The 25,632-nt window shown below is 37.0% G+C and overlaps 1 protein-coding gene across 2 annotated transcripts in view; it reads left to right on the plus strand.

Annotated features, from left to right (window-relative positions):
* Positions 1-25,632, plus strand: part of CPNE8 (copine 8) — a 217,545-nt gene that overhangs the window by 141,742 nt on the left and 50,171 nt on the right. Inside the window, exons 11-13 of one of the 2 annotated variants that reach the window (XM_004771828.3) lie at positions 987-1,062; positions 4,664-4,717; positions 5,965-6,026. In XM_004771828.3, coding sequence (XP_004771885.1) covers positions 987-1,062; positions 4,664-4,717; positions 5,965-6,026 — 192 coding nt within the window. The remainder of the gene's footprint in view (positions 1-986; positions 1,063-4,663; positions 4,718-5,964; positions 6,027-25,632) is intronic. The other variant, XM_004771829.3, reaches the window with a different exon arrangement.

Below are 25,632 nucleotides of genomic sequence, written 5' to 3' on the forward strand. Positions count from 1 at the left end.
TTTACAACTAAGCATTAAACATATACATATATATTTTTTAACTATAAAATTATAAATTAAAAATTATAAAATACATATAAATACATTTCTATATATTTATATTTATTTATTTATAATACACATTTATGTGTGTGTGTGTGTGTGTGTGTTTATTTAATGGTAACAAACACCTTGTGTTTGCAAAGTGTATGGGCCAAGCTTAAATTCTATGATATAAACAACAGAGACATCCCTTATGGTGTATTTACCACTTTAGTTCCTAGAGTCTTTATCTGCTTTATCTTCTTCCTCTGTAAACTTCCTTAGGTAAACTTCAGTAATCACATTGACAAGGTTTTTATAGTGAGCACTAATGCATGCTTACACAGTCCTTATCCCTCCCCATCTAAACTAAGAAGGCATCTGTAGAAGGTCTGCTTTCTGAGAAGACTATTATGATTGCTTTAATGTGAAGAAAATTCGGAATAACCATGTTGGTATTAGCAATGTACTTTGAAGCTATTATCAAAAATAAAGCTTGGTGACTATTAATCCCATGTTAAAAAATAATGTCCTATTACATCTTGGTCATAACAAAGTTAGGAGAATTCTATATACTGTATTTGTAATTATTGATATAAGTAATAAGTTTTTGAGTGTCTTAAACTTTCATCCTAAGAAACTGTTAGTCATTTTGGTAGCATAGATGATACAGTGTTTTTAGATATGAGTGATTAAAACTAAAATACTGGTTTGAAATATTAATATTGGTGGGATAAATTAAAAATTATTGGAATGCTAACAAAATATAATTTTTGAGTGTATATAATTTGGGGTTAAAGAACAATGAAGTTATGTATGAGTCTCTTAAAATATGTTATTAAGTTATGCTCATAGTAATATTAAGCATTTTTTTCACAATTAAACCATGCATTTGTAGAAAACTTAAAAGTATATTTGGCAAATGTATGAAAGCTAATACTATATATTTTCCCCCTTAAATTTAGTCATGATTTCATTGGAGAATTTACCACAAGCTATAGGGAACTTTCTAGAGGACAATCGCAATTCAACGTATATGAGGTAAGAGGAATTATATTTTATTATTTTCCTCTGGAATAAGTAAATGTATGCTTTAAAAGTGTAGATTTTGCAAAGGGTAATTGTCAAAATATAACCAACTACCAATACACGTAAAAATCTTCCAATTTATTGAACAGACTTGTTTCTGAGACTGAATGGTATTGTATTATTTCTTTTCAAGTCTCATGGTCTTTTAACTCTATTTTGAGAAATCTAAAAATTCTTGCCTATAAAACTTATTTTTATTTTTTAAAAAAGATTTTATTTATTTATTTGACAGACAGAAATCACAAGTAGGCAGAGAGGCAGGCACAGAGAGAAGGGGAGGCAGGCTCCCCACCGAGCAGAGAGCCCAATGCGGGGCTCGATCCCAGGACTCTGGGATCATGACCTGAACCGAAGGCAGAGGCTTTAACCCACTGAGCCACCAGGCCTCCCAAAACTTTGTTTTTTTTTTTTTTTTTTTTTTTTTTTTTTTTTTTTTTCACAAACCTCACGGGGTTTTTTGTTGTTGTTGTTGTTGTTGTTTTTGTCTTTTTGCCTTTCTACCAACCTCCTCCCCAACACCTTTTTAGTAAAAAGAGAAGAACAGTGCATTTTCATTACGTCAGCTTGGTGTTTTAAAAATGAACTGTGGTCTGCTTCATATGTTTGAGCACCTTCATTGTAGTTTACTTGAAGACTGAATGGAATGACAAAATATAATTCAGTCATTAAAGAAATCCAGGTTATTAAAGAAAGTACAGTAGCCCTTTCTGCCTTAAACCTACCTTGCCAGTTAACTACCAGATATGTATTGAGCACATGGTATGTTCTGGCACTGTTAATACTTGGGCTAAGTTACCGTACATTCTCTTTAATGTTTTTATTTAACAAACATCAAAGGCAACGGAGAATATCTCAGTGTCAGTTAATAATAGTAACTCTTTCCCTGCCAGGTTGACACTAATATTGACCTCATTTAAGTTAGGAGTGGAACACTTTCCATCTTCTAACATCTTCTTACTAAGCTAAAGCAGTAACATTCCATTCATTCCCTCATTCATTCATTCACTGGAAATAAACTATTTATTACATGGATTTTACATTCCATGTTCTCTGTTAAGGCCCTGGGGATACATAGATGGTTAAAAATTTCAGTGCCTATGGGCACCTTGGTGGCTCAGTCAGTCAAGCATGTGACTCTTGATTTCAGCTCAGGCATGGTCTAAGGGCTGTGAGATCGAGCCCCACATTGGGCTCTGCAGTAGTCGTGGAGCCTGCTTAAGATTTTCTCTCTCCCTCAAAAAAAAAAAACAAAAAACAAAACCTCCATGTCTAACGGGAGACAAACCCATGAAATATGTTTAGTGTGTCATGATAATGGCTACATATAGTATTTTACTTAGTAGAGTATGAGATATTGCAGATTGAACTTCCCAGGCTGCAACAAAGATGGAGTAATGGATCAATTTTCTGTCTGGGTTTTCCAAGGAATGACTATTAAGGCTCTAAACAGGCAATGAAAATAATATAAGATAGCTTATCCTTGTATGGATGCCTGCTTTCTCTGCCCACCTTTGGGCTTCTAGATTTCCAGCATTATACCTGAACTTTAAAAAAAAAAAACCCTGCAGCTTTACAGACTGGTTTTGGCAGACAAAGACCTTCTCCTGTCAGTTCCTGAGCTGACGAGATGACCTCCAGACCTGCAGAGTCCTGCACTCATGCTGGACTAGAGCTGCTTTTGAGGCTAGTAGGTCTGTAGTAGCATCCATGGTTGGGGGTGCTTGTTACCAGCAGCTGGAGCGGGCATGGACTCTGTCCGGCCCCTGTGCATGAGACTGGCTCCAGCACTTTATTCAGGAGGGTGACTCTGAACCAGGGTTGCTTTTCAGGCTGCACAGCTAGGTCCTCAGCCAGATGTCCTCTTATTAAGTGTGAAGGCATGTGTGGCTCCTGCCAAGTGTCTTGGAGGACTCCTCTCTGATCCCTGTGTGGGTCTCTAAGTAGGCAGGACTGGCTCTGGACCATACCTAGAAGAGTCAGCCCCGAGTCCCAGGGCTGTATTGGGTACCATACTTAAGACTTTGGTCTGTACTGGCTCTGGAGGCACAGACGGGCATGACCCCACTAGGTCCCTGGGTGGGCTAGATTGCTTTGTACCATGGTCCGAGGGGCTGGGACCAAATAAATATAAGGATATTTCATGGTCTCCTAAGGTGCAGACATGAACATCTCTTGGTGGGTCTTTGTGTCAGCAGGATTACTCACAAACTGGCTGGAAGGAGCTGGAATTAAGTAAGTATTAGGCCCTTTTAGGATTTAGATGATTGCAGACAGGATTGTTTACTCCTGGGACCCTGGACCCATAGGACTATTGGTGGACTGCAGCTATGAGGGGGCTGGAGCAGCATACAGGGCCCTTGTGGGATCTCTAAGCTTGCACAAGCTCCCAGGCATGGAGACAGGAGTGTCTCCTGCTGGCTCCACGTACCTGCAGTCCTTCGGATTCATTGAAATAGTATGTGTTTGCTCTCTGCTCCAGCCACCTTGGGCCAGTTACTTTTTCCTCTTTCTAGACGGTTATGTCCGTCCCTTTTTATTGTAGCCTTTGCTTAAATTAATAATGTTTTGTTCAAATAATACTTGCCATAAATTCTTTTAACTTTTTTTTGCCTGTCTAAATGCTTCCATGTGTGTTTTGTTTTAGGATGTGCTAAAGGATTTTCTCCTTTATATATTTTTATTTATCCTGTTAGATTGACAGGTCTTACTCATCTTTACATTCCCTATATTCTTCAGTGTCTTGTACAATATAGGAGTGCAGTAGTATTTCCTAATGGAATAAATGGTCAGAAATTAAATCTTGGTCCACAAACCAGACTTTTACTAATTACTACCTAGCCTCAGTATCTGGTGGAAATTATTACCCCTGACAGCAATAGAGTAACAGAGTCCTTAATGTATGTACATAATTTGGGTGATTTGCTATGTTCGTGTTTTTAACCTAATAACAAAAAAGTTATGTATCTTGGCTATACTTTTCTTTACCTGTTTATAGTTTACTACAAAGCAGTCATTATTACTTATTACCTAGGTTGTTAAATTCTCTCTCACATCAAGAAGATACAGATGGGGGCACCTGGGTGGCTCAGTGGGTTGAGCTGCTGCCTTCAGCTCAGGTCATGATCTCAGGGTCCTGGGATCGAGTCCCGCATCGGGCTCTCTGCTCGGCAGGGAGCCTGCTTCCTCCTCTCTCTCTCTCTCTCTTTGCCTGCCTCTCCGCCTACTTGTGATCTCTCTCTGTCAAATAAATAAATAAAATATTTAAAAAAAAAAGAAGATACAGATGGATAAAGATAATCAATGCAAAAAATAATTGAGAAGAATAGTACTGAAAAAAATGTATTTTTAAAAAAGATGGTCACACACACACAAAGAAGGTCACCGGTAAATTTTGTAGAGAAGTTTTGGTTGAAGGACTGTCCAGCAATCATACTAAAGGCAATTATAAATGAGCAAATGCATCAGGAGTGAAGGCAGCAGTTTGAACTACACATTTTATAAAAATTTTTGTGTAAAACCTAACACAGTGTATTTGTTTTATCTGCTTTTCAAGGTGGTGAATCCCAAAAAAAAAGGAAAAAAGAAAAAATATACTAATTCAGGAACAGTAAGTCAAATTTTATGCTATTCACTAAGGAGTCAAATAAACAAATGAAAAATGTATTTACACAGGCTAGAACCTAAGATGAGGCTCTTTAAATTAAGATTTGAATATAAAGGGGTATAATAGAAAACTGAACTTGCTGTGGGATGGTTGAAATGGAAAATACCCTATGAAAAGTAGTTACCCAGCTTCTTGCAAGTTGTCCATGGGACCATGTGGCCTCTGAGGGAAGCTGAAGTTTTCTCGTGAAATCCTTATTCAGTGGAATCACACCAGAGAGAATTAACTAGTCATGAAAATGTTTAAGTGTCAGGAAGAAATACTAGACTCTTTATAGGCCACACTTACCTATTAAAACTCATGGCATGGGAAAGCACTTATTCATAGTGTGTTCAAATTTATAGCCTTGTAGGATGCTGGGCTAAATCAGTACCCAAAGGTACAAAGATGAATGTATCTTGAATATGTGAAAAACTTAAAATCATCCTAGTCCTTTTTTTTTTTTGGAGAATTCAGGTGTACCTTTTTTTTAATTGGTGTGTAACTAAAAACAATGTTACAGTTTCAAGAGTACAACATACTGATTTAACAATTCTGTACATTACTCCACATTCATCACAGTAAGTGTAGTCACCAAATGTCACCATACAATGTTATTCCAGTATTATTGACTGTACTACCTATGATGTACTTTTCATCTCCATGACAATTCTTCTATAATACACTGAAGATTTTATTGTGAGATTAAATTTTCTTAGGAGAAGCAAAATCTAAGATCTCCCCAATTTTCTTTTAAAGATTTCTATACTGCAAGACACTTAAAATATTAGATAGCCCCATTACAGGACCATGACAAAAACATACATTTCCCCTTATAAGACTTAACTCACTGATTCTGATTTTTTAGTTTTAACCATTTTTCAGCTCCTTTCATCTTTCCTTTTATCTAAAATGAGAAGTAACACAGTGTCCTTGTGGACAATTTTCATGCTCTTCTTCAAAGGAAGGAAACTGGTCATAGAAAGGAGTTAGTTAATTTTGGGGGTCCCTTTTATTCTGATCATTTTAAATATAAGAGCAATCATTCCTGGCAGATTTTAATAAAGAATAATATTGTTATTGATTTTCAGAATGTGATATTTCTCTCTAATATGAAATATGAGTTCCTCTCTAATACTTAGAATGAAGTCCATTTGGGTTGCAATTAGTACTAGTAGGTAATTCTACCTTGTTTTTCTTTTCTTTTTCAGGTAACCTTACTCTCTTTTTTGGTAGAAACAGAAGTTTCATTCCTTGATTATATTAAAGGAGGGTAAGTCATTCTCTGAAATTGTTTCCTTGCTTAAATGTTTCTTTCAATGTGTCTAGTGACTGCTACCACTAGGTAATAGGCAGCTGAAATGATCAACTTTATTATGGTTTGGTGATAGACCTTTTGCACTTTTGTTACAGACTTAAGGAGATAAACTTAAACACAAAGAGCTATTACTTTGAGGAAAATTGCAACTTTTCTTTGACCAAGAAAAAAGACATTATTGTGTTAATAATAGTTGCAGATAAAGCTGTTCTCTGCACTTTTGGAGAATATTTTCAGTTGCCTAACATATGGGACTTTTTATAGGCACTTTTCATTATTTTTGAAATAGAAGAAAAGCTTGAGGGCTTGTTGTAAATGTACATTTGAGCTCCAGAATATTAAAGAACATATCTTGTCATAAAATCACCATGCAGAAAGATGGTGAATAGTCATTTTCTTGCTCCCTATGCTTCTAGGCAGGAATATATTTTCAGGAGAAAATGGGTTGTTGTAGCCGTTCTTGAAATTTTCCAGAGTCCAGACAGAGCTTGTCTTGGTAATGTGTTATGGATTCTTATACCCAAGTAAACAGAGAGGTTTTTGTTTTGTTTTGTTTCAGTTTTATTCCTATTTTTAACCTGGTTGTCCCTATTTTTTTTTTATCACCAAGCATCCCCAGAGATTGAAAACAGTCATTCACTACTATACCATCTAAAATGTCCACATATTCTAATTTATGTGTTATTACCTATATTTACAATATCCAAAAAGGGTGAGAGGTAAATTTGAATGTGGTTAGTAACTTCATGACAGTTAATAGCAGCCAGAGACAACACTCAAGTAAACCTCTTCCTAATTATGATTTAGCAATTTTTTTCCCCAGTATTAGTTCACTGGTGTCATGAAGCAGAAGAAAGGGATGAAAGAATGGGGAGGCTTAAGGAGCAAAGAAAGTTTACCAAAAACCAGAGAGCTCAACCTGTTTGCTCTTAGTTAAGGAAACAAAAAACAAACCCCAAAATGATACTTGCTTAAATGGAGAATCAGTGCTATATATGGGCAATCTTGAAACCGGCCACCTAGCTATCCAGACACAGAAACTCCAGTGATTGTTTCAGTAAAGGTAAAGGGAAACGTATTAAAGGGGAAAAAATGTTTGCTGCTCAGGAAAAACTTCAGCAGTGAGCCTCTGAGTGAGGAAAAAAGAGACAAATCTTTATTTAGGGTTAAAAACCAGGCAGGACAACCCAACTCAATCCATGTGCTTGTCCAAAAAGGGTGAGAGAAAATGGTGTTTTTTTGTTTTTTTGTTTTTTTTAAACCACAGCAGAGGAGAAATTTCAGTTGGTACATTGTGCTCAGGGATTAGTTGCTCAGGGTTGTGGGTCCCGGGGTGGGGTGGGGGGACAGGGGGGAATTTTCCAGATGTCTAAATCTCAAGATGATTATCACGATTCCAAGAAGTAACTGTTCTTCTCTGAACTCCACACAACTGTGGCAGTTGCAAGATGGAGTCAGAATTGTTGTTCCTCCCCTCCTTTTCCTCTTCATTTCCTCTTTCTGATCATTGGTGTGTGAGTCATCAAGATGGCCCATTATGGTGAGCAAACTCATTATGGTAGAGTCCCTTGTTGCCCAAGTGCTTAGCTGCTGCTTGCGGTCCATCCTGCTCTTATAGATAAGGGGTATAACAACATAGGGTTGGAGCAGTAGACCCAGAAGCTTGGGAGCTGAAGAGGAGAAAAAGGCACTTCTGGAAACAAGCAAAAGAGTATTTGAATAGCAAGAAGATACTTAATCCCAATTGTAGTCCCAATTGAAGGATGTTTCCTGTTTTTTCAGGTGACCAACTAAAGACATTGGATGGGTGGTATATAATTTTAATATCATTCCAAATTTCACTAAAGATGGGATTGTTGATATCGTGAAGCCAAGAGGCCTGTATGATTTTTTTTTTTAATTTCTAATTCCACTTTGGAGGAAGTGTTTATCCAGGTGCAACAAGAGATATTAGCAAGAGCACAGACACCTCCTAGTTCTACCAGCCAGTAGTCGAATGCAGTTTAATTGTCTAGGACCACTGAAGCAGGGGAGTCCAAGGATAATTGTGAGTTTTATAGGGCTGAAGCAGTATAGTGGGATAATTCCTCTAGAATGTTTGTTAGATTACACAGGGTGGCTTTATGATAAGCAAATCTTCCCCAAGGGGCCAACATACCTATGGCCAGACCAGTTCTAATAATTATTATACCTACAGCCCTTTGGGTTCTATGAGAGGCAGTGGATAGGATAGGCAGATTAGATTATATGAATCCTAGGGTACATTGTCCAGTGATCCAAGCATTGTTTTAACACTTTTGAAGGCTAAGGTTTTGTTAGTTATTCTTGCATAAGGATTGCCCATATAGGAAAGATAATTAAATGGGCTGCTACTGATAAATACATATCCTTCAGAAGCACACCAAGATTCAGTTGCTCTTGTTTTATTGTTCAGAGTGGTGCTGTTGATGAGGAGAAAGGAAAAGTTGGTATAGAAAGGAGGTAGGGGTCCTACAATATAAGGTTTATTGAGATTACAGTAAGGATAGAATTGGGGGGTGGCACCTGGGTGGCTCAGCTGCTTAAGCACCTGACTCTTGGTTTTAGGTCTTTAGGTCATGATCTCATCGTCCTGAGATAGAGCCCTGTATTGGGCTCTGTGTGGGTGTGGAGCCTGCTTAGTATTCTCTCTCTCCCTCTCCCTCTGCCCCCTACCCCCACTCTCTCTCTCTCTCTTTTGCTAAAATAAACAAGTCTTTCAAAAAAAAAATAAAGGATAGAATTTGGGATTAGTTTGATCATAGCAAAACCTCTTACAAATATTCCTTTGATGAGACTTTCTATATATCATTCCCCAGAAAATCACTGGACCCTCAAGTATTGATAGTAAGTTTCATCATTTGTCTTCTGTTCTTGATGACCTGGCAAAGGGCAGTAGCATTAGGGTATGTGGATGAAATAGAATTGCAGCTTGATAGATTATAATGATCAGCTAATGCAAAAGTGAGATTGACATCTGTAGAAACCAGACTAGGTCCCAGGTGGACATATCTTATGCAAGAAGAGAAATTGAGGACAGGAGTAACTTCAAAACAAGGAAAGGAGATTAAAGCAAATGGGGTTGCGTCACCTTTGAAGGAGTGGGGAGGAGCAATGATATATGACTCAAGGCATTGGGCATGATGTAAATGATCTTAATATCCTAAACTGAGAGGAGTTAAGAGGGAGTATTTTGTACTTTGTTGGAATGTATGTGGGTTATTACATACCCAGCAATATTTTAGGGGGAATCCCCTGGGCTATAGTTTGGGACAGCTTAACAATGGAGTTGGTATTCCCATCAGAGGGGGTTGCATCCTTTTAACTGACTCATTATTTATCCCTCAATTAGACCTTCATAAATCTGTCTGGCCAAATCTACACTGTACTGGGTTTATTGATGATGTTGCATTAGAAATGATCAAGGAAAATATGGTGCAGGATACTCTGTAGTATTAACTGAAAAAAAAAGTTGAGGGGTAAGGGAAGTAAGGTAGCAGATTGAGAGGAGGACAAGAGAGTGAAATGACTACTGGCAAGGATATGACTGGCAGATGAGATGTTCTGTGTGTTGGGAATCTAAGAGAGAGTTAACTGTATGTGGGACTAATACCCATGGGGAGAGTCTGGTACTATGTTTTTGGTGGCAGTAAGGAGTAGAGAGGCAGCTGGTAGGGCATAGAGGCAGAGAGGCCAACCTTTCGCCACAGGGTCCAATTGAAGACTGTAATATCCTGTGGGGCATTGTTGGCCTCCCTACCTTTGTGTCAGGATTCCCAAGATGTTACTGGAAAGTTCATGCACAAAGGTGAAGAAGGGCAGTTGGTAATTAGGGTGTCCTAGAGGTAAGAGATAAGCTGGTTTTTTAAAGGTATGAAGTCTTCTTAGGTTTCTTGAAGCCATAACATAAGGTCTAGAATGGTTGCAGCTGGGGGGACACTTAATGGTTGAGCTTTGAGGAAATACTCAGGAATCCAAGGGTGACAGTATCCAGTGAAGCCCAGGAAACCCATTTTTGTCTGTCAATCTAGGCTTGAGGGAGCTGCGTAATGGTAGTAATTCTGTTTAGTTCTATTTTTAGTCCATCTGGTGTTAAAGATGGACTAGGAATTTGAAAGCGACAGAACCGAATTGTAATTAATCTTTAGATACTTTGTGTCCTGTGTTGGCTAATTGTTGGAGAAGGTATTTAGTGTCACTGTGAGAGGTCTTTAGGGTAGGGGAACATAAAAATTGTTATATTTTGTAATAGTGTAGAAATTTCAGTTGATATAGATTGCTTGGGGATTAGCTGACCTCTTTTGCTTAATATTGAGGACAGGGCAGATAAATTCCCAGGTATCTAAACCTGAAGACATATTATGAGTCCAGGAACTAGCTGCTCTTCCAGGAACTCTACAAAATGGTGGCAGTTGCAAGATGGAGTCACAGTTGTCAACCTCTCCCTGACCCCTTTTCTTCCTCATTGCCAACTCACCTTAGTAGTCCAATGTCTGTGCATATTTTTATCCTTAGAAGACGGAAAAATTGAAAGTTGAGTTTGCCATAAAAAAGTAGATTCCTACATAAATAAACATCTTAGTACTATAGGTGGTAGTTGATAAAGAAGTTCTTCAGTTGATAAAGAAGGATGGTAAAAAGTGGACATTGCTTAACATTCTCTTTATAAGATTAAAAAAAGCGCTTGATATGTCTTGCTATAATTTGTTCATTGAAATAATTATTTGGAGTTTTAAAATGTTCAAGTTTCCTTTTGGTTTTGGTTTTGTTTTACATTATGAGCATGTAAAATATATGTGTATGAAAGAAGTACCCTGTATGTTTTGCTAAGCACTGCAAATCTAGTAAGTTTTTTTTTTAGATAAAAAGAGAAAGCAAGAGAGGGGAGGGGTGGAGAGAGAGAAAGAAGAAAGAGGGATAGAATTTTTTTTTTTTTTTAAGATTTATTTATTTATTTGACATACAGAGATCACAAGTAGGCACAGAGGCAGGAAGAGAGAGAGAGGAAGGGAAGCAGGCTCCCTGCTGAACAGAGAGCCCAATGTGGGGCTCGATCCCAGGACCCTGGGATCATGACTTGAACCAAAGGCAGAGGCTTTAACCCACGAGCCACCCAGGCACCCCGAGAGAGGGAGAATCTTAAGCAGGCTCCACACCTAGTGTGGAGCCCGACTGGGGGCTCAATCTCACAACCTGGAGATGATGATGTGAGCCAAAATCAAGAGTCAAATGCTTAACAGGTGCCCTGCAAATCTTGTAATATTTTGATAGGAGTCTATTAGTAAAGGACATTTCTGAATCTCTTACCAATAAGTCACTTTTATTGATTGTACACATTCTCTCCTTTTGAGGATTTTTAGGGCTAATTAGATCAAATGGGTTTTCTACAATATTTAAAGCAATGATGGTCTTGACTATATCATGCTTCTGTATTTTTCTGCTGTGTACAACCTCCAGGACTTTTTTTTTTTAATCTTACACACTTGCTACTTTAGTACTCTCTAAACTGGAAGAAATACGAGTGCCTTCTTCTGTAAAGAAGTCTGTATATAAATGGAGCCCCAACCTATGAGGTATACTTTGTCTAATCTTGTCTTCCCAAGATTTTAATAAGAATCCATTTTTATATATACTATATAATTAACCTAACTGGACTTAATATTAATTTCTCTATGAGCCTGTATCTAAACAGAACATAAAAATATTATTTAACTATAATATATTATCTTTATACAAAGGTGTATGAAGTAAACATATTTTTTAAATATAATGCAACTACACATTCACCTATTACCATTATTTGTACTATGTATAATATAGTTTCTCATATACTATTTCTTTTGATAATGAAATGCAAATTGACAGACAAAATAATTATTGTATTCTGCATGTGTATTTATGCATCTTTGCTCTTAAGAACTTATTAAGCAGTTGAATGAAAGAATTTAAATTCCGATTTTTATTAATGATAGAATGAGGTGGCTTTATGACACTCCTCATGCTGTATAATGGCAGGCCAAAAAGTTCATGTACCTAAATTTCAGACCTCTGTAATTTTACAGTGTATCTGAAAAATGATGTCATTCAACTAGATTTTCCAACTCTTTTATGGCCTTAATGATACTTATTTTTCAGCATTCTGAAATTATTTATATTCTTACAAAAGACTACCCTATCAACTTACCACACAATGTAATTTGTTACCTCTCCTGTTAACCTCTTCTGACCACTTATGTGTCAGGCCCTGAGCTAAATGACTCATGGGAATTAACTCGACCCATCTCTCCATTGGCCTCTTTCGCTTTGTGCTCACCCATTTTCTCCTTCTCCTTTCTGTCATGAGTAATATTTTCATCAATAATTTTCTCTTTTTCCAAAAATAATAAAAAAGAAGCTCATTTGGTTAATTCTAGTCTTTATGTATGTAATATTTACCATTTAGCTGGTGCCAGTCAAAAATACAGTTTAAAAAAATATATATATATAGTAATTTAGATAGCCTCGCATGCAGAGTATCTATTAATTTTATTATTAGGTATTTATGAAGATTTAAAGTTTAATTAACTGTGAGTTATGGAGATTGATTAAGATAATTACTTCATACGATACTTGACAGGTTCTGGTTAAAGAAGTGAAGAGTAGAGTTTCATGTTCCTATCTTTCTTAAAAATCTCCATTGGTAATAAAAATAACATTATAGCAATTTGAAAAGAGAATATCAGTATGAAAACAAGGTGGAAGTGTAGGTACAAACATCTAATCTAAATATATCAGAACAGTATTTTTATTTTTCTTGGTAGATTTTCTGTCAATTTTTTTTTCACCTGTTTAGACATTGTAACATTTTGGGCTCTCTGCCCTTGCTACTAAGAAATCTCAACCTGGTGTTGGGTATGAAGGAAGACACGTATTGCATGGAGCAGGTGTTATACACAAACAATGAATCATGGAACTCTACATCAAAAACTAATGATGTACTCTAGAGTGACTAACATAACACACACACACATAAACAAAAGAAATCTCAACCTCCAGGTGGATAAATGCACTACAGTGGTAGAAAATCATATAAAAAGCAGATACATGATTATACAAAATTTCTGAATAATAGCAAAATAGAATATAATCTGCTCTTATTTCAAATTAGAATTAATTGTAATAATTGACAATAATTATGTATAGTTTCCATAAATGGGTACTGACTCTTGTGAAAAACAGCAATCAGAATTCCTGGTCTCTTAAAACTTAAAAAATTCTGAAAACTCTTAAAACACCTTGGTTATACTTCGTATTCTTCATTGTTTTTTTTTTTTTTTTCAAAAATAATAAAATACTTTTATCTTATTTTATTAGTGGTTTATATTGACATTTGGGGGAAAGAAGTGTTATGTCTCCAATTTTTAAACATAAAAATCTTTGAATTTCACATTATAAACATAAAATGTGAAATTATACATTATAAATAAAATGTGAAAAAGAAGAGTTAGGCAAAGAGAACATAATTTATGCTAGGTCCTCTGTAATCGTATCTTCTAGAGATAATCATAGTTACCTGTTTGTTTATTCTGAAACACACAATGATTTTTGTAACATTGGGATCACACTGTATACAGTGTTGCATAATATATAGTTTGCTAATTTAATAAATGGTATAAGGCATTGTCAATTTTTACCTGTGAGACATCTATTTATTAGCTGTTGTGATATCTTTTGTAAAAGCTCATATCTTTGGAAACCTAGGTTTCAGCAACTTTTTTTTTTTTTTTTTGCTTTTCTTCTGCTTCTTCTTCCCCTAGTTCCATCTTAAAGACCTGAGTATTTTTAAGTGAGGACAGAATACAGAAAGGTAGCTGGCAACTATATCTTTTAAGTGTAGTCCACACTTCAGCTAAACTTCCCCAATATTCACATCTTGGTTTTTGATAGAACTCCTCTTCAGCTCACATCTCATGAGACTCTTCTTAATTTAGCCATCAGTTCTTGCTTTTGTCCTGTGATTACGTTGGAGAGGGACAATGAAATAAGCTGACACTTCAGGCTGCAATCAACCAAGCAACCCAACGTGGTATTTTAGAGGTCCTATTAGTACAGTTGAAGATTTGTGGGATTATCAAGGTTAGCTTTTTCTGAAGAGATGCTCTACCATATTTCTAATACGTATGGTATTTCAGAAGTGATTGGAGCAAAGTGTTCAATTCCATTTTGTTTTTTAATAAATTGTAGTAACTACTCACTTTTAACCTAAAATACTAAGGTACAAGTATTTGTTGCCCATGTTTGTGGAGTATTTCATTGCTAACTTAGATTAGCATCATTATTGTTAATTTGGCTTCAATTCTGGGACCTATTTACCATATCCTTTCTAATCTAGGAGAAACTATTGTTAACTTACAGTCATGTTGAACCTGAGCTCGCGTAGGTGGAAGTCTTCAAAAAGGGTAAAAAAGTCAACCTCTAAAATATGAGAAGCAGTTGGTACCCTGGACTAGCTCTGGGCTTTCCAAAAGAAAGTTAGTTGAGATTTTCCTGCATTCATTTTGTAAAACATTTCCCTTGCACTCGAATGTGTGGGAGCATGAGAAAAGAGAAAGGGGGCAACAGGTGACTGATGTGGAATACGTATGACCAGCAGCTTGTGATTAAACTCTTAGAAAGAAATTCTTTTTTTTTTTAATTTTAAATTTTTAATTTTTTATAAACATATATTTTTATCCCCAGGGGTACAGGTCTGTGAATCACCAGGTTTACACACTTCACAGCACTCACAGAAGCACATACCCTCCCCAGTGTCCATAACACCACGCCCCTTCTCCCAACTCCCGTCCCCCCAGCAACCCTCAGTTTGTTTTGTGAGATTAAGAGTCACTTAGGTTTGTCTCCCTCCAAATCCCATCTTGTTTCATTGATTCTTCGCCTACCCACTTAAGCCGCCATTTTGCATCACCACTTCCTCATATCAGGGAGATCATATGATAGTTGTCTTTCTCTGCTTGACTTATTTCGCTAAGCATGATATGCTCTAGTTCCATCTACGTTGTCGCAAATGGCAAGATTTCATTTCTTTTGATGGCTGCATAGTATTCCATTGTGTATATATACCACATCTTCTTGATCCATTCATCTGTTGATGGACATCTAGGTTCTTTCCATAGTTTGGCTATTGTGGACATTGCTGCTATAAACATTCAGGTGCACGTGCCCCTTCGGATCGCTACATTTGTATCTTTAGGGTAAATACCCAGTAGTGCAATTGCTGGGTCATAGGGCAGTACTATTTTCAACATTTTGAGGAACCTCCATGCTGTTTTCCAGAGTGGTTGCACCAGCTTGCATTCCCACCAACAGTGTAGGAGGGTTCCCCTTTCTCCGCATCCTCGCCAGCATCTGTCATTTCCTGACCTGTTGATTTTAGCCATTCTGACTGGTGTGAGGTGATATCGCATTGTGGTTTTGATTTGTATTTCCCTGATGCCGAGTGATATGGAGCACTTTTTCATGTGTCTGTTGGCCATCTGGATGTCTTCTTTGCAGAAATGTCTGTTCATGTCCTCTGCCCATTTCTTGATTGGATTATTTGTTCTTTGGGTGTTGAGTTTGCTAAGTTCTTTATAGATTTTGGACACTAGCTCTTTATCTGATATGTCATTTGCAAATATCTTCTCCCATTCTGTCAGTTGTCGTTTGGTTTTGTTAACTGTTTCCTTTGCTGTGCAGAAGCTTTTGATCTTGATAAAATCCCAATAGTTCATTTTTGCCCTTGCTTCCCTTGCCTTTGGCGTTGTTCCTAGGAAGATGTTGCTGCGGCTGAGGTCGAAGAGGTTGCTGCCTGTGTTCTCCTCAAGGATTTTGATGGATTCCTTTCTCACATTGAGGTCCTTCATCCATTTTGAGTCTATTTTTGTGTGTGGTGTAAGGAAATGGTCCAATTTCATTTTTATGCATGTGGCTGTCCAATTTTCCCAACACCATTTATTGAAGAGGCTGTCTTTTTTCCATTGGACATTCTTTCCTGCTTGACATTTGACAAAGTACAGCACCCCTTCCTGATCAAAACTCTTCAAAGTGTAGGGATAGAGGGCACATACCTCAATATTATCAAAGCCATTTATGAAAAACCCACCGCAAATATCATTCTCAATGGAGAAAAACTGAAAGCTTTTCCGCTAAGGTCAGAACATGGCAGGGATGTCCATTATCACCACTGCTATTCAACATAGTACTAGAAGTCCTAGCCTCAGCAATCAGACAACAAAACAAATTAAAGGCATCCAAATCGGCAAAAAAGAAGTCAAACTATCACTCTTCGCAGATGATATGATACTATATGTGGAAAACCCAAAAGACTCCCCTCCAAGATTGCTAGAACTTGTACAGGAATTCAGTAAAGTGTCAGGATAAAAAATCAATGCACAGAAATGCGTTGCATTTCTCTACACCAACAACAAGACAGAAGAAAGAGAAATTAAGGAGTCAATCTCATTTACAATTGCACCCAAAACCATAAGATACCTAAGAATAAACCTAACTAATGAGGCTAAGAATCTATACTCAGAAAACTATAAAGTACTCATGAAAGAAATTGAGGAAGACACAAAGAAATGGAAAAATCCTCCATGCTCCTGGATTGGAAGAATAAATATTGTGAAAATGTCTATGCTACCTAAAGCTATCTACACATTTAATGCAATTCCTATCAAAGTACCATCCATCTTTTTCAAAGAAATGGAACAAATAATTCTAAAATTTATATGGAACCAGAAAAGACTTCGAATAGCCAAAGGGATATTGAAAAAGAAAGCCAAAGTTGGTAGAATCCCAATTCTGGACTTCAAGCTCTATTACAAAGCTGTCATCATCAAGACAGCATGGTACTGGCACAAAAACAGACACATAGATCAATGGAACAGGATAGAGAGCCCAGAAATAGACCCTCAACTCTGTGGTCAACTAATCTTCGACAAAGCAGGAAAGAATGTCCAATGGAAAAAAGAAAGAAATTCTTCAGTTGCCTTCAGATTTTCATCTCTCTTCTTGTTTCAGCTCACAGAAAAATAATTCAATAGAAAATTATAAAAATGTTGTTATTTGTTTTCCCATGAATCCAAGTAGAAATTATGCAGAGTTAAGAATGAACACATTTAAATACTAAATAAAATTGTTTTCATAGTCCTTTAATATCTTCCCATTCGAAGGAACATTATAGAGTAATTTCTAGTATTGGATATTCTGGGCTTCCATTACTGTAGTTGTTATTGATGTAGATATTTACATGAAAATATAACCCTGATTGTTTGTGACACCGTATTGTTAGCTTGTTACTTTTCATTCACAGTCTCAGTTTCTAAAAACACTCTGTTTGGCTGCAATCATCAAGTTTATGGATTCAGGTATACAGTGAGCAGATGAGACAGATGCATCCTAAATCAGCTAAGTTCTAATTTTTATGCAAATATTCTCTGAAATAAAAATCTGATTTTTAGAGCTTTCTCTTTCTCTTTTTTCCTTTTTTTTTTTTTTTTTTTTTTGGTTAAGCAGTACTATGCTTTCCCTGGAACATAAGGTGTATTTTATGACTTGAAGTTATAAAGAGCTTTATTTTCTAAATAGAAGAATAGTATCTACAAAGGATGTCTACTGTAGAGTAATAAAAACTGATTGTCCCTGTTGGACTTTTGACCGTGGGGTCATTTTTTAAAAATTACACTCTGTACATTTATCCTAGTGGTTATGTTATTTCTGTTTGCTTATTAAGCAATAATTTTGAATATTAAAAGTCTGATATAATTGGGAACTAAAGGTATTTACTCAGTAATCTTTAATATATGGCCTTGAATACCCAATAACTATTAGTAAGGGCATGTCAGATACAAATGAAGTCATAGGCTGTTCTGAAATCTAAGATTCTACTTTAGAGTAACATTATCATTATTATAATTTTTATTATCTATAAAGTGGGTTTATTGACTTAAGCAGATTTGTAAAATTTTTCTGTATTTTCAATATATCTATAGACTCTACAGATACACTATAAGCATCCCAGGGCAGAATCATAAATATCAATTTGGCTAAGTCCTCTCTGTGTCCTAAGTCTTCATGAAACTCTTTACTCCACCACTAACACAACCAAGAACAAATATCTGTAAAGTTTTACACATCTCTCTAAGTGGCAGATGAAGGGGGGAAACGGATTGCAAATTCTGCATACTGAGTCCCTCTACGTTACCAGAATTTCATGTCAATATGGAACCCTAGTCTGTGCTTTTTATCAGACTATTGAATGTATTAGAAACTTGCAGGACTATGGACTGTCATTTTCTTCCTCTAAAGAAAGCCTGAACTCTCATCCAGCTAATTCCGATGAGCTATAGAAGTCCCTACCACTTATACTGAGTGGTTGCTAGTTTCCTTGGTGTCATTTTAATTTGTCACTTTATATGACTTGTCTTCTCAAAGATACTGGCAATTTTAAAATATTTTTATAAAGTTGGACACCAAGTAGCCACTGAATAAATCCAGATTAATGAGAAAGCCATTTTTAAAAAAGATTTTTTGTTTATTTGACAGAGAGAGACAGCAAAGGATGGAACACAAGCACGGGGAGTGAGAGAGGGAGAAGGGAGAAGCAGGCTTCCCCCTGGGCAGGGAACCTGACTCGGGGTGCTTGGGAGGCTGGATCATGACCTGAGCCAAAGGCAGACATTTAATGACTGAACCACCCAGGCGCCCCTATGAGAAAGCCATTTTAAACCTGACTTTCCACCCTTTCCTCCAAATCTCTTAGCATAATGAAACATTATGACAAATAGGACTTTTAAACAAAGAGAGTGACAATTCATTGAATTAGGTAATACACCTTTCTGTCTCTCTCAGAATTTATCATCTTGTGACATTCCTCTTTTCACAATGCATACCACAGTCACCAAATGAAACAGATGAACCATGTTTTCTGGGGGAAGAAAAAATGACTTTCTGTTGCCTCTGCCAGAAATTACCTCCATTTATCTCATATCTGGGTTTGTAGTGTCTTGGAGGAAAGACTAGAATCAAGATTAGATCAAGATTAGAAGCAGGGTACTGGGAGTGCATGGGCGGCTCAGTCGGTTAAGTGTCTGACTTCTGCTCAGGTTCTAGTCCCAACTAGGGTCCTGGGATTGAGCCCTGTGGCAGACTCCCTGCTCAGCAGGAGGTCTGCTTCTCCCTCTGCCTCTGGCCCTCCCCCACTCTCGTGTTCTCTCTCTCTCAAGAAAATAAATAAAATGTTTAAAAAAAAGGCAGCAGCGCGGGACTGGTTTTTTTCCCCCTCACATCTTAGCAGAAAGGGACCACAGGAGAGAGGCTAATAGGTGAGTTGCTCTGTGGGAAAGTTCTGGGAAATTAATAGGTAAATATTTGGCCAGAGTCAAGTCAATTGCAAAGAATCAGTTGCTGATAATGGAGGCAGTGCATAGTAGTGAACAAGAATTTGGGTTCTGGCATGAACTGCCTAGTTCAAATCCTACATCTGCCTCTTACTATCATAACCGATTTCCATTTATATGAAATAGGAATAAAATTAATAGTGCCTATAGGCTATGTGGAGTAAATGAGTTAACCCTCAATAAATGCTAGCTACTGTTTTTCTGAGTAATTTGAGTTTGTTTAAAGTTCCATTGTATCTTATCTCATTTGATCTTATAATGTTGTTGGTGGTAAGTGTCCTAGTTATCAGAGACATGGAGAAAAAAAGATATATTAAAATTTACGAATTCAATAAATGTAATTTTCTTTTTTTTTTTTTTTAAGATTTTATTTATTTATTTGTTTGACAGAGAGAAATCACAAGTAGATGGAGAGGCAGGCAGAGAGAGAGAGAGAGGGCAAAGCAGGCTCCCTGCTGAGCAGAGAGCCCGATGCGGGACTTGATCCCAGGACCCTGAGATCATGACCTGAGCCGAAGGCAGCAGCTTAACCCACTGAGCCACCCAGGCGCCCAATAAATGTAATTTTCTTATAGTTCACTTCTCTATGGAGGAATGCCAAGACATTCCTTCCATTCCAGTCTCAACCCAAACTCCACCCTGATTCAACAACTTTTGAAAAATTATAGATAAAAAAAGTTTATATTCCACTTAAAAGAAGTAAGAAGTCTGAGAGGGGGGAAAAAGAGGGTGGCCTATGTATTATAAGCTAATTTTAAAGGCAAAAATGGGCTTCTTGATACTGGTTATTTTAAGGATAAGTTGAGTATCAGTAAGTCCTGTTATCAACAAGCTCCGTAAGGATTTCTTTCCCTTAAAAATACTTGAAGCAAGTGCAGCGGTGTTGTAAAATGTTTGCTTTACTTTTATAAAATTGGTGGCTTTATATAGATAGGTTGCCTCAGGGAGAACATTTTGCCAGAACACACAACACTGTAAGGTATTTTTTTTTCCTAATCCAATTTCTTATTCGAAAACAGAATATACATGTCTAGGATTTTTTATATGGTTTCTTGTTGTGGCACCCAAGTGTTTTGTATTCATCAAATCAGTGGAGAGCTAAACCCCGCAGCGCTCAATGGGGCTAAATCTAATAAAAACAAAGCCATTCTGCCTTCTATAAATACATTCACGCAGAGTATTATCATATATAAACTACACTCATCTAAACTGATTTAGAAAGGAAACTTTTACAAATATTAAGACTTATAAACTTTGTTTTGGTTAATGCATGATACAAGTTTCTATGCATGTTTAAATGCAGGCTTGAAAAGGCTAGACATGTCCAGATCCATCTTTTTAAGTGTGGTCTTACAGCTGATGTTATTTTTCAGATGACTTTTTTTCAGAGCCATTTATTTCAGAGTCCAGGAAAACTGCATGTAGACTGCATCATCAGAACTAGCACTAATTTAGTGCAAATATTGACAGTCTGTTTTGTATCAGGCAGTTTCTTGGTTATGTTTTCTGATTGGAGTGTGCATTTGCAGCCACATTCTCTCTATAGTAGTTTCTCTCCGGTGGGCAGGTTGTGGTGGAACAGGAGAGTTTTATCACTTAACATTGCTTAGAGTTGCTGGCTTATGGTTATAATAAAATGTAGACTGAGTATTAGAAGAGTGCTTTATTGGTTTTAGGTCATCTAGAGACAACACACTTCCTCCTGCCTATGCTGGTTGGGAGTTTATTACCTCATCCTGGACATTCCACTGACCAATACTATGGGGAGAATTAAGGGAAGAGAAATACATGTTCATGCTGAGAGAGAACTGTCTCTCTGACCCAACAGAGGAAAGGATTAATTTGAACCAGGAGGGGATGACATGGATTGCTAAAAAGATCTGTCCTCCAGCATGCAGAATATTTGTTACGAGCAGGTACTTGGGGGTTTTATTTTTATTAATTAGAGGGCTTCTTCAGTGTAACAGTTACCTATGCATTATTTGAGAAAACTAGGGCTTAGAGGCTTGGAAGTTTTGCAGAGGGCTCACAACTAGCTAAGTAGCTAGGGTGGGTTTCCAACTCCAGTATGTAATTCAAAAGTTCAGAATCTTTCTACTAGGGATTATTACCTCTTCAGCCTCTACCTCATTTTATTTATTTTTTTAAAAAAATCTTAATTTTTATTTATTTGACAGAGAGAGAGATCACAAGTAGGCATAGAGAGGAGGAAGCTGGCTCCCTGCTGGGCAGAGAGCCAGATGTGGGGCTCGATCCCAGGACCCTGGGATCATGACCTGAGCTGAAGGCAGAAGCTTAACCCCCTGAGCCACGCAGGTGCCCCTAGCCTCTACCTCATTTTAAATGGGACTGTTGGATAGTGCTTGCATATTTTTTTTTTGTTTGAGATGATGTTTTATTTGTTTATTTTGATATGTCACTTATAAGATATTTTCTAAATCATTGGTTTGAAAAAAGGTTGGTCACCTTGCATACCTTCCTTGATAAGAAGCTCTCGAACTACAAGGCCTTGTGAAGTTGTAATTTGGAACACTCTTATTGTGTTAAAAAAAAAAATACTGAAATCAATCTTCAAAGTCCAGAGAAAGCATGAAGGTTTTGTAATTGATGAAAACTAGATTTAGTAAGGACCAAGAATGTTAGTGTAAATAGTTAAGAACCACATCGTTGGTCTTACTGCTTTTTATTCTGACTTTTAACATTTCACTGACCCATCAGAAATCCAGACTGTTTTTGGAAGGATGGAAAAAAAAACAAGGTAGAGGTCAAAGTGTACAATGACTTCATGCCAAGGGATTTTGTTTGAGGAAGTACCTGGATAACACCTCCCAACAAAGTTAGATCATTTGTGCTGCAGTTTTGGGTTGGGCAGGTTGAGACCTCAGCAGGTGGTGTGAAGGGAAGGAAATCTGACATGGGAGGGTCAGGTTCTCAGAAATAACCTGAAAGTCTGGTAGGTCTAGAAATTTGATCAGCACCGTGCACTGCAGTTTTCAAAGAAGTATGCTAGCTTAGATCCCAAAAGTCTAGCATCAGTAATGGTGATAACAAGCATAACAACTGCTTATTGAGTGCCTGTTGAAGGACAGGTGCTTGTCCTTAAAACAACAATCCAAGCAAGATTTTATTATCTTAAACTTACTATAAAGGAGCTGCAGGGAGGTTCAGTAGCTCTTCCAAGATCACGTTGCAAGTAGGTGAAAGTGTTTATATTTGGATTTGCATTGGTGTAGCTGAAAGCTTTCTATTATTCTAGATCTCACTGCTCACAGTTAATCCTGTGTGTAGTTTATGAGCCTGGGAAGCAGGAATTTTGAAGATGCAGCAAAATTTGGAATCAGGCAATTGTGTTTGAACTACCTTTAAGAAAAAAGAGAAAAGGTAAGCAAGGAAAGGGTTTAAGAGTTAGCCCATGGAAAGCTGGGGGTAGGAAGGACCGGGCTGGATAATGGCGCCTGAAGCCAGTAAACCAGGGATTCAGGATAAATTCCAGAACCAAAGTGAGAACAAGAGCGCATGTCAGTATATCCAGTAAGAAGTGTAGTCTTGGTGCCAGTGTGGCAAGAATAAGAGGAATCTTGGAGCTAAGCGGGCATCACAATTTCAACTAAAGGCTCGAAATTCCAACAGCTAGTGGATCTGAGTCTGAGTTTGTCGAGATTAATTTAAAGAAGGATGGTGACAGTTGGTCTGTCGTACTGATAATGTTCAGTTTATGCAGCTGAACAGAATTTGAAATTGGGAAGAAAGTCAAACAGTCCTTCTGCACACCCCATCACAGTTGTTAGTTCTCAATAATTAATTCGTGGTGACAGCCAGAGCAAAGTTGTCTAAGATGGGATTACTGCACACGCACATGTGGCTAGGCAGCACGCGTATAGTATTCTTTGACATACAAACTTGTTTTCTACAGATCTTCTCTGCTAGTTAAATCCTCCATCTTGACATCTGATTTGTCATTTGTAGCTTTTGGAAAGATGGCAGAGTAAAAGAAGACATTTTCCAAGTATAATTTTAGCAATGCTAGGACATAATGCATCGGGGATTCTCATGAGATGTTACTACTAACTTGTGAAATTTGGCAGGCGTGCCTTTTTTATACACTAGAATATAATACTCCTATCTAGATTTTTTTTTTTTGAAATTCTGCTCCTCCTCGTCTGCTTTCTAAAATGCAAAATGACAAATAAAGTAACACTTCCTAAGCAGAATGTTTCAAGGATTTAATATGTGATCATTGTATGAATATTCTGCCATCAGTGATCTTATGTGAATTCAGATCTTTTACTTTGACACATGATTGGTTTTTTTTTCCCCTCTAACATTAGGCTTTGTGCAATATTAAAGAATGAAAAGGGTAATAGGATTACCATTGAAAATGTTTTATTTTGTTTACTTTTATGACACATATCATTTGTCCACATCTACAAGAACTCTGTCATAGCCTAAAGTTATAGTATTGCTAGCAACTTTCTTTAAAACTTTTGTTAGTGGGGCCTCTGGGTGTCTCAGTCAGTTAAGCAGTGACTCTTGATTTCAGCTCAGGTCATGATCTCAGGGTTGGGAGATAAGCCCCATGTAGGGTTCTGCACTGGGTATGGATCCTGCTTCAGATTCTCTCTCTGCCCTACTCCACTCCTGCCCCTGCTTGCGTGCGCACTGTCTCTCTGTCTCTCACAAAAAAAAAACAAAAACAAAACAGAACAACAACAACAAAAAGACTTATTTGTTAATATTTTCAGAATAACATAGAATGTGACACTTGATAAAGCAAATACACATTATAATATGAATGAAAACTTGGGGATCATGGGAATGAGTAAGCTGTTAGCCACAGTAAATGCACAGTTGAGTTTTAGGTTACACTATTGATGATGAATTCAATGATAAACCTCTGTGGTATTTTTGTCATTGCTTTTAATAGTAGAAAGCTGGAATTGTAAGTTCTAGAGGTTCAGGAATAATTTTTTGCTCCTATTTTCTTACTGCAGTGCTAGGCAATCAGAAAATGCTCAGTAGAGGCACCTCAGTTGGTTAAGCTGCTGCCTTCACCTCAGGTCATGATCCCGGAGTCCCAGGATTGAGTCCGGCATTGGGCTCCCAGCTCTATGGAGAGTCTGCTTCTGCCTCTGACCTTCTCCCCTCTCATGCTCTCTCCCCCTCCCTCTCTCTCTCAAATAAATAAATAAAATCTTTAAGACAAAAAAAGATTTTTAAAAAAGATGCTCAATACATGTTGAATGTAATTGTTTTAAATGGAAAAACACAAATGGTATGATAAGAACCCCTCTCTTTGATTTTTCCTTCCTTTTTTCTTCCTTTTTTCTTTTTTTCCTGTTTTAAAATGTTCTCTTCTTTTTAATTCTTCATGAGTTTTTGGTACCTAATCTGCTTGGTTTTGTACATTAGGATTTAGCTAGCTAGACATTTTGTTACCTAGAGGTTTCAGTGAGGTAGTTTAATAATAAGTATCTCCTCTTTTTTTAAATTTTTATGTACAGAACAGTTCTTTAGTTGGTAGCCATAACTTTCCCTTATAATTTTGCTAGGCAGAACTTTGGCTTTGAAAGGACCATTGTATCTCTGATTATTGAAATTTTGTATCTGCAACTAATGCTTCTAAGAAGTTGGTGGTTATGCTGCACATCTTAGGCTATCCTGGAGAACATATTAGAAGCAATCATAAAATGAATGCATTGATTCACCCAGTAAATACAGTGAGGTTCCAATATTGGCAAAGGATTGTGCAGACCCCGTTGCAAGAGACAGTTGAATCAAGACAAGGTATCTATCCCTACAGCCTAAGGGAGATTGAACCGAAGAATCAGCTCCTAAATTGACCTTATAATGTGCTAAAACATAGGTTTTTGAAGCCCTGAGTTTACATTTCTAAAGAGGTGTCATTTGGAAAAATTAATATAAAAAGGCATTTGTACTGAAAATTTTGTGATTTATATATGTAACAACATACTTGATACAAGGCCTAATTTGCCCAAGCACAAGACTGTGCCCTGGCATTCTTATCATTAAGGATATTCGTATAGTATCATTTTTATGTTTGTGACATAATAATTACTATCTTTTATTATGTTATTATAGTCAAACAGCTTACAGATATTTAATTA

This window comes from Mustela putorius, unplaced genomic scaffold (genome assembly GCF_011764305.1).
Source record: "Mustela putorius furo isolate JIRA1106 unplaced genomic scaffold, ASM1176430v1.1 tig00537227_pilon_pilon_pilon, whole genome shotgun sequence".
In the NCBI taxonomy this organism is placed as follows: Eukaryota; Metazoa; Chordata; class Mammalia; order Carnivora; family Mustelidae; genus Mustela; species Mustela putorius.